This window comes from Scardinius erythrophthalmus, assembly GCF_964197995.2.
Source record: "Scardinius erythrophthalmus genome assembly, chromosome: 8".
Taxonomy (NCBI): domain Eukaryota; kingdom Metazoa; phylum Chordata; class Actinopteri; order Cypriniformes; family Leuciscidae; genus Scardinius; species Scardinius erythrophthalmus.
In genome coordinates this window covers 3,556,898-3,566,199 of record NC_138228.1, presented here as the reverse complement: position 1 = coordinate 3,566,199, position 9,302 = coordinate 3,556,898, and the positions used below count along the sequence as shown (strand labels likewise).

At 37.1% G+C, this 9,302-nt stretch overlaps 1 protein-coding gene across 1 annotated transcript in view; it reads right to left on the bottom strand.

Annotated features, from left to right (window-relative positions):
* prtga (protogenin homolog a (Gallus gallus)) overlaps nt 1-9,302 on the bottom strand; it is a 50,588-nt gene that overhangs the window by 24,224 nt on the left and 17,062 nt on the right. The window contains exons 6-10 of the mRNA XM_081372336.1: nt 9,116-9,275; nt 6,643-6,890; nt 4,535-4,699; nt 3,367-3,672; nt 791-979 (exon numbers count right to left, since the gene is read on the bottom strand). Of these exons, the coding sequence (XP_081228462.1) occupies nt 791-979; nt 3,367-3,672; nt 4,535-4,699; nt 6,643-6,890; nt 9,116-9,275 (1,068 nt within the window). The remainder of the gene's footprint in view (nt 1-790; nt 980-3,366; nt 3,673-4,534; nt 4,700-6,642; nt 6,891-9,115; nt 9,276-9,302) is intronic.

The following is a 9,302-nucleotide window of genomic DNA, read 5'->3' as shown; positions in this document are numbered from 1 at the left end:
CTATCTATCTATCTATCTATCTATCTATCTATCTATCTATCTATCTATCTATCTATCTATCCATCCGAATATCTATCTATCTATCTATCCATCCGAATATCTATCTATCTATCTATCCATCCGAATATCTATCTATCTATCTATCTATCTATCTATCTATCTATCTATCTATCTATCTATCTATCTATCTATCTATCTATCTATCTATCTATCTATCTATCTATCTATCTATCTATCTATCTATCTATCTATCTATCTATCCATCCGAATATCTATCTATCTATCTATCTATCTATCTATCCATCCGAATATCTATCTATCTATCTATCTATCTATCTATCCATCCAAATATCTATCTATCTATCTATCTATCTATCTATCTATCTATCTATCTATCTATCTATCTATCTATCTATCTATCTATCTATCTATCTATCTATCTATCTATCTATCTATCCATCCGAATATCTATCTATCTATCTATCTATCTATCTATCTATCTATCTATCTATCTATCTATCTATCTATCTATCTATCTATCTATCTATCTATCTATCTATCTATCTATCTATCAATCTATCCATCCATCCAATCGAATATCCATCCTGTTTCATACAGTATTGAACGCTGGACTGAAATTCACCATTTACCATGTTTTTCACAAGTTAACATCCCTCTCTAACTAATTAGACACACAATCTTCCACCACAACAAATCAACACATTAGAAAACAACAGTGTGCATTCAGCTTCTGGATTTCACATGGTGTCCTGAAGCCACTCGCACTCACTCAGGCCTCCGATGGTGTGCTGGCGCTGGTGCGGGGGAATCTGGGTCGGTGGACCCTCAGTTTGGCTCTCTTCATGGTATGATAGTTTGTAGCCCTGCAGTCCAGTGTTGCCTCCCGCTGGAAGATGCCAACGCAACACGACCGTCGTGCAGTTCAGAGACTCCAGCTGCAGCTCTGGTGCCAGAGGCACTGTGGGAGAAAACACGCAGCCAATCAGAAAAACAAGTTCGCATTATCAGCCAATCATAAACCTGACTCCTGAATAACTCAAGTGTGTGTTAAGAGGATGCATGTTGAGTTGACAGTAGCCGCGTTTCCATTACAGATTTGCGCATTTTTTCTAAATGTCGATAAAAAACGATTGCGAAATGACGCTTCCATCAACCGATGTTATGCGACTAAAACGTCATTTCCTTTCGCGATAAGTCATTCCAAAAATCATGGCAATGGATGTTGGTAGGTTTATGAACATCTCAGCCACTGCACTAGCCATTATTATTAACCAAAGGAGACGTGTTATCCAAGCATTAATGGCAAGGAAAGCCTCTTATTCTTGGGAGCAGCACATATGAGCTGTTTCTCCCTCCTCCTGCTTGATAAACTGTGGCATTTCTTTGTTGTTTAGAATCCAGTATTCCCGTAATACTTCTATCTTTTTGTCTTCTGTCCAAACAGTTTCCATTGCATTTTTGCGAAATATTCCTATTTCAAATTGCGTGAAAAAACACCTCATGTGAGTGTAAAAACTTTTTTGTGATATATGGGAGTTTTTGCGAAATTGATGTTTTCATTGGCCGTATTTTCAATTCGCAATTTCAATTTGCCCAATTTGAAGGGTAACGGAAACGCGGCTAGTGTCATTAAAGTTGCTTGCTCTTCTTGGACTACAAAACACAGTATTTCGGAGTGGTTCATTTCACTGAAACTCTGACTAATGGTAAGAATAAAAAGCACAGTCCTGTGACCTCAGGAGAACAAGTCTTCAAGATTTATCGGCCACAACTGAATCTCTCGAGTCCAGAAGAGATGAGACCTCACAGGAACGACACCAGGGTTAAATCAATCCCAACTTAATTTAACACTCCTGCAGAGTTTCCCGTGGTTGCAGTGTATCTTAGTAGGCGTTAAATTTAACCGTAGTAATCTAACAGAGTGTGTTCCTGTAGATCGCAGGTGATGACCTGACAGAGTCTGATATGTGAGCTGAGGCTCTGTAGAGGCCTGCGGCTCTGGCTTTATAATCCATGACTAAAACCTTTCTAATGTGGATGAGAAGGAGGTTCAAAGGTCACGCAGGAACAAATGCAATGCCTTAAAAAGATTATCAGCCCAAAGCAAAGAGAAAGAGAGCGGGATTCACCCTAATCTTTTAAAAGAATGTCTGTTGCATAGATAGATAGATGTATAGATGAACAGATGGATAGATGCGCTAATATGAGCAGTCATTCACGCCGTCATCACCCGGGTGTTTATAGAGACCTGAACAGCACACGTTGCTCTCTGTGTTTAAACTAAACTCATTTAAGCCTTGGCAATTTAAACATTCAAGCTTAAGACGACACAAAAGAGAAGATTTGCGTGTGCAATCATCTCAGACAGCGCGCAAATATTGAGTTCTTTCAGGTCTTGCGCTTGAACTGACAAATTCACACAAAAATGATGTCAATCTGCCCTTCTTGGTGAGTATCCTAGCAGACCCAGTCAGTTATGCCTTAAGAGAGCATAAACAGTCAAGAAAGATAACGCATGTGTGTCAGTATCAGTGTATTGGATCCGTGCATTAAAGTGACAACAGCCTAATAAACTTGCTGTCTGTGTTTTTCATGAAATCTCTTATTGCTCTTGATTGAATAGCTTTTGTAACTTTAATAAGGATTTAAAGTCTTTAATATAAAGTCAAATATTTTACATTTGTTTAATTTACTCAATTTCTGTAGCTGAAAACTAATGTTAGGCCTACCTGAAAAACTTGAAAAGCAGTTTATTTTATTAGTATCTTTGCTCTATTGTATTTATTTGTGCTGTTGCTTGTAGTTTGATTATTTGTTCTTATTTCCTTTATTTTTATTTTGACAGTAGCCCTTTTTTCCCCAAACCTAGCACATACCGAACCGTATCGAAACCGTGAACCTAAAACCGTGATACAAACATCAAGCATAGCGTCAGTTCTGGCGGGTCACGTTAGTCAAGCACGCATCAGTGACTCTCAGCTGATCCACGTCTACCTATAGGAACACGACGCCTATCACTGTATACATATATCAGTATTATCAACAGCTATCGTGTTTCTCATGAGTGAATTACCCTCCTCCCTCCCCAGCTCCTCCTGTCCAGTCAGGATTTGCCATTGTGATTCCCCTCTGAATCAGACTAAATTCTCAAATCATGTTGTACATTAAAACATTGAATTAATGATATCTGCAATACATTCATGTTGGTTCTGTTCTGTTCACCCTAAGGGGGTTATTACTGCTCTCCTGCTCTTAATCATGCTAGGCTACATAGATGCGCAGAACAGAACTATACCGCCAATCCAAACTGTACGCTAACTATATATATTGAGACTGATGTTCCACCTTTGGTGCTGGAGGTCTTGGGTGTCCTGTGTGACGTCCAGGCCGATGGTTCTCCCCAGCCCACACCGGTCGCCGCAGCCACACGCAGCAGGTATGTAGTGTCCGGCTGAAGACCCTCCAGAAGGTGATGGGTTTTGTGTCCCGAGAGCTCCAGCTGTGTCAGCGCCTCATCTGTGCTGGTCCTGTACGAGAGGCGGTACGCAGAAACACGACCGCGACTCAGCTTATGAGACAGAGGCTGCCACGACACCTGAATATCGGTGGGACTGCGGCTGGTGAGGCTCAGCTCAGGAGCACGCAAGGGAACTGAGACGGACAGAGAGAAGTGAGAAATATAAATTAGCTTAATGAGATACAGAAGATAAAGCTTAAGATAAAACATTACTCATTAGAGGTTAGACAATCATAACAGACTAAATTTGTGACCCTGGATCACAAAACCAGTCACAAGTCACACAAGTATTTGTGGCAATAGCCAACAATACATTGTATGGGTCAAAATTATACATTTTTCTTTTATTCCAAAAATCATTAGGATATTAAGTAAAGATCATGTTCCATGAGGATATTTTGTAAATTTCCTACCGTACATATATAAAAAAAATTATTTTTGTGAGTTGATGCAGCACAATCGCGAACATAAATGAACAACTTTAAAGGCGATTTTCCTAATGTTTAGATTTTTTGCACCGTCAAGATTCCAGATTTTCATATAGGTGTATCTCACCCAAATACTGTCCTAACCTAACAATCCATACATCAATGGAAAGCTTATTTATTCTGCTTTCGTATATGCAGAAATTGACCCTCGTGACTCGTTTTGTGGTCCAGGGTGACATTTACATATTGAAAATGGTCATGCTAACCAACTGTTTCGGTACAGGAGACCTTGACTAGCATTATGAGTGGATCTATATAATGCATACAATGAATGTTGCATGTTTTTAAAGGCAAATAAACAAGCTCACTCAGCTCATTCTTAAATAAAGTGGATTAGCAGTAAAAATAAATAAAATAAAAACAGTGTTTAAGAAACTCTCCTGTGTGAGAGGAAGAACAGTCACTGAAGAGGATTAACCAATCATGACCGTGCTTTTGTCCAGGTTTGTATCTTCAGAGGCAAGTCTTAACACAACTTCTGCATGTCTGATTCTCATCCCCTACTCACCGTCCTCGAACGTGCGCTGTATGACATGGTCCGACATGCGACTGGCACCCATGGGCATGTACGCCACGATGTAAAAGGTGTAGTTTCGCCCGGACTCCAGGTCATCAATGATGTAGCGGGTGGTATCGTTACCGATAACAATCTGGTACTCTTCGTTATTTAGACCTGTTGAGACACGACAAGCCTGAATGTTTCACAATCTGTGGAAACTGGAAAGCATGACAGTCGATTCTCAGGGAATGCATGACCTGATCAAATGGATGCCTTGAATGCAATGCAAGTCACTTTGGATCAAACCATCTGCCAAATGCATAAATGCTGCAGTCAATAGTTTTATCCATTAAGACTCGTCTTTGATCACAACATTTTTTTCTTCTTCATGCCTTAAAATAGCTTGTAAATAGCTACACCCTCGCCTCATTTAGTATACGCAGTTCTATGAATATGCAAATGAGCCCCGCCTCCACTCACTCACTCAGCTCAGAGATCCACTCGCTGACGATCACACGTTGATCTGATTGGTAACAAGGTAGTTTGTGACGTCAGAAACACCAGCGATTTCAATCCGCGTTTTTAAAATACTTTCTATGGTTCACTGCAGTTTTAAAGAGAAAATTCTTATAAATTTGTACATGATTTGTCTTAAAGCGTATTAAAAACAGTGCTTGATTATCACCACAGGGGGACTTTAAGCACTAAATTCAAACTAATAATGCACAGATACTAAACTACCGAGTTAGCGTGCTTCTCACACTTCATAAAATGTAAATGCATGAAGTCTTTAACTACAAATCTTTGTGGCTATTCAAAAACCAGGGCTGATTTAAAAGGAAACATGTCAACTCAATCAACACAGCCTTGCCTTCTTTTAATAAACCGCTTTATTAAGGGGAATTCCACCTGCTGGTTTTCCCACAGGTCCACTGCACCTGATAACACTTTAATTAGCCCACATTAAAATGCTCAAATAAAAGAGACACTCTGCAGCATTGAGTCCCCAACTGAATTTCTGACCCAATAAACAAGATACTCGACAGTCAACAGAAAGAGCTTGTTCCGGCGCTGAATGGCCACACTGAAGACTTTGACTCTGACGCACAGAGACAAACCCCCGAAAGCCTCTTCAGGGTTAGATTAAGACACTCCAACACTCGGGATAATTAGCCCTCTTTTGCACCCCTTTCAATCACTTCCGATGCTTTTTGCCCTCCAAAGCAGATGCAGCATGTATTCGTTCTCCACAGCTATTCTTCTCCCAATAATAGCCTGGAATTCTGGAAGTCCAAGTGCAACCGGCAAAATCCCTAATAAGGGTTTCACACTTGTCAGAACAGTTCCTGTTGGACATCTCATTGTTTTCTCTTGCTTATCTCCTCACAGGCATGCAGGTCTTTTATTTGGACGTCTTTCTCAAAATCTAAAAGACTGCCAATGCATTTAAATTGGAAGCATGTCTGTCCAAAAGTGACTTTTGCAACTGTCCTGAATGGAGAGAGAGCATTTCTCACACAAAATCAAGACTATTTTTGAATTAATAGGGTTCCACATTTTACTCCAGAATTCTCATTTGTGGAATGTTGCAATGCCTTTGATTTAAGCTCATTTAAATATATGAAATATAACAAATCGACTGACTAAAATCATACAGCATTATTAAGAATTGAATGAGACTCACCACAGAGAGTAATGAAAACTACCACAAACTGAACTAAAACACATCAGGATTCATTAAAGTAATGAGAATTTGGGGGAAAGAGTGTTTTTAATTATTTTCTTTAAAATATATAATATAATATAATATGTTGTATTTGTCTGTAGCATTTTTTGCATTATATCTATAAAAACGAAGCAATATTTTTTCAATCAAATTCTCATTACTGGATTTGCATTTGTTGGAAAATCTGGTTAATTTTCTTTATTTAATATAATAATTTAAGGGAAATTAACATTATATTAAAAAAAAATTGGTTTAGTAACATGAAAATTTTTAAAGCAGGAGCTGAAAATAAATCGCATATATTTTGCAGAGATGGAAATGAGCATGTCAACAGAGGCATTATTTTCACCGCCGGCCGCTCCACATTTCTGTTTATCTCTGAGACACTCACCTTCTGCCTTCATGTAGTGCACCGAGTAGGCGATGACTTTGTCCGAGTTGTACACGGGTCTCTCCCAGGCCAGCAGGATGGCGGAGCTGGACACGGTGTCGGCACGGATGTTCCTGGGCGCGCTCGGCCGGTTGTCCGACATCACTACGATCAGACGAGCCATGGCCAGAACTGAACCCTGCTCGTTCTCCGCCTCACACTGGTAGATGCCGTCATCTTCCGGAATAATCTGGTTTATCACTAGTTTACTGTGAAAACACAAAGAGGGAAAAATGTTGTTTATATACTGTGTGCCTTAGGATGTTGAGATATTGACATCTCACAAATCCTGTTGCACCCCAACATCTAAAGTAAAAAAAACAATAATCAATTTTGCATTAAGAAAATTATTCTTACTGAGACCAGTAACAAAAAAAATGCAATTTTTTTTCATAATTTTTTTACACATTTTACACCCAAATTCACATTACTGTAATGCATACAAGATAAATTTAATATTTAGTAGTATTTGTTACTCTACCATTCATTTACGCTTATTTAAACATATTTAAAAAAAAAATTACATTACTTTATTAAGTATGAGACTCAGTATGAGAAAATAATGAAAGCTATAATTAACAAAACTAAAACATCAGGATGCATTAGAGTAATATAGAGAATATACATTTAATTTCCGTTATATAATATAACAACATAAGAACAATGATTACTGTATATTATTAGAATCTAATTATTAGAGTCTTATTAGAATTTTTTGTATTTTACCACCTCATATTTTACTACCTCATTACTGTAAACTTGGTGGAAAATGTGTTTTTTATTTTATTTAAAATAATAATTTAGGGAAAATTAATAGTTTTATAGTATATTATATTACATTATTAGAATATTAGTAGGGATAGTAAAATTTTTGCATATCTTCATAAAACCTAATTTTCTTCATTTAATATAATAATTAAAGGAAATTTATATTACGTTATATATTATATTACATTAGTATCTTTTTAGGGCCGGTAAAAAAAAAATTGTGCATATCTTCATAAAAAATTAAGCACATTTTACCACCTCATACATTTTTTTGTAGATGCAAGAACTGAGAATAAAACCAGACACACATATATTTAACATGCATGTTTAACATGAGCATGTTGACGTGGATATGAGCACGTCAATAGCACTAGTCGAAATCACTCCCCCTCCCCGTTTGCTTTCAGGATCCAATAACAAACCTGGACAGGAAAACAAATTAGAGGAAAATCAAAGAGAAAATCAGCTCAAACACCATTAGCAGAGCACTGAATAATTAACCCTCTCTTGTTCCACAGAAGAAACCAGAAGATGAATATTTCAGCAGGACAGAGTTTCCAGCGGACAAATGAGCCAATTCAAGCCCTGGGCAACGTCAGCGGCCTAAACCCTGCTTGGGCGTCAGGTTGAGCTCAACACGTATACCTCAACTCAAATTCCTGATAAGTCAAATAGAAACAAATGCAATGTGCACAAATGTTTCAGAAAGTGTCCATATTTACTTTAAGACATGATATAATTCAGAGTTGTTGTGAGGCGTGTCGAACGATTAAGAAAAAAAACAAGTGCTGGGCAACGAGTAATCAATCCAAAATAAAGTTTGTGTTTACATTATATACAGTATGTGTGTTTACTATGTATAATTATTTTGTATATATAAGTACACACACATGCATGTATATATTTAAGAAGAATCTGTTATTTATATTTAAAATGTTTATATTTAAAAACACAATGATGAAAAAATGTTGTTTATATACTGTGTGCCTTAAGATGTTGATATATTGACATCTCACAAATCCCGTTGCAAAAAAAAAGAATAATAATTTTTGCATAAAGAAAATGATTCTTACTGAGACCAGTAACATTTTTTGCAATTTTTTCATAAAAAAACAAAGCACATTTTAATCCCAAATTCACATTACATTAATGCATAAAAATATATATTTAATATTTAGTCACCTTTGCTGCACTACCGTTAATTTACGCTTATTAAAACATATATTTAAAAAAATCTATTGAAAATAAATTACATTACATTATTAAGTATGAGACTCATCATGGAAAATAATGAAAGCTACAATTAACAAAACTAAAACATCAGGATGCATAAGAGTAATGAGAATTCAGGGGAATATGTGTTTTATATAATAACAAAAAACTTTGTTATTTATATATAAAATGTTTATATTTATATATAATATAAATTATGTATAAATATATATACAGTATATAAATGCAAATATTTCTTAAATGTATACATGCATATGTGTGTATTTATGTATACAAAATAATTATACACAATACACACACATATATTATGTAAACTTTTATTTTGAATGCGATAAATCGTCGCCCAGCACACAAAATAAAATACATTTATTGTTTCTACCCATGCATGTCCTGAATGTCCTGATTGCACACAGATGTTTTTCACGTGCAGTACCTGTTGTACATCTTGATGCGTCCGTTTGAGTGAACGGGTTCCCCGTTCTTCAGCCATGTGATCTGAGGGCTGGGAAATCCCTCCGCCACACACACAAAGCGGGCGGTGCCGGCTCTGGGTCGGGTCACGCTTTCCGGCCACTCCACGAGAGATGGAGGCGCTGCACAAACATACAAGCACAGAAATT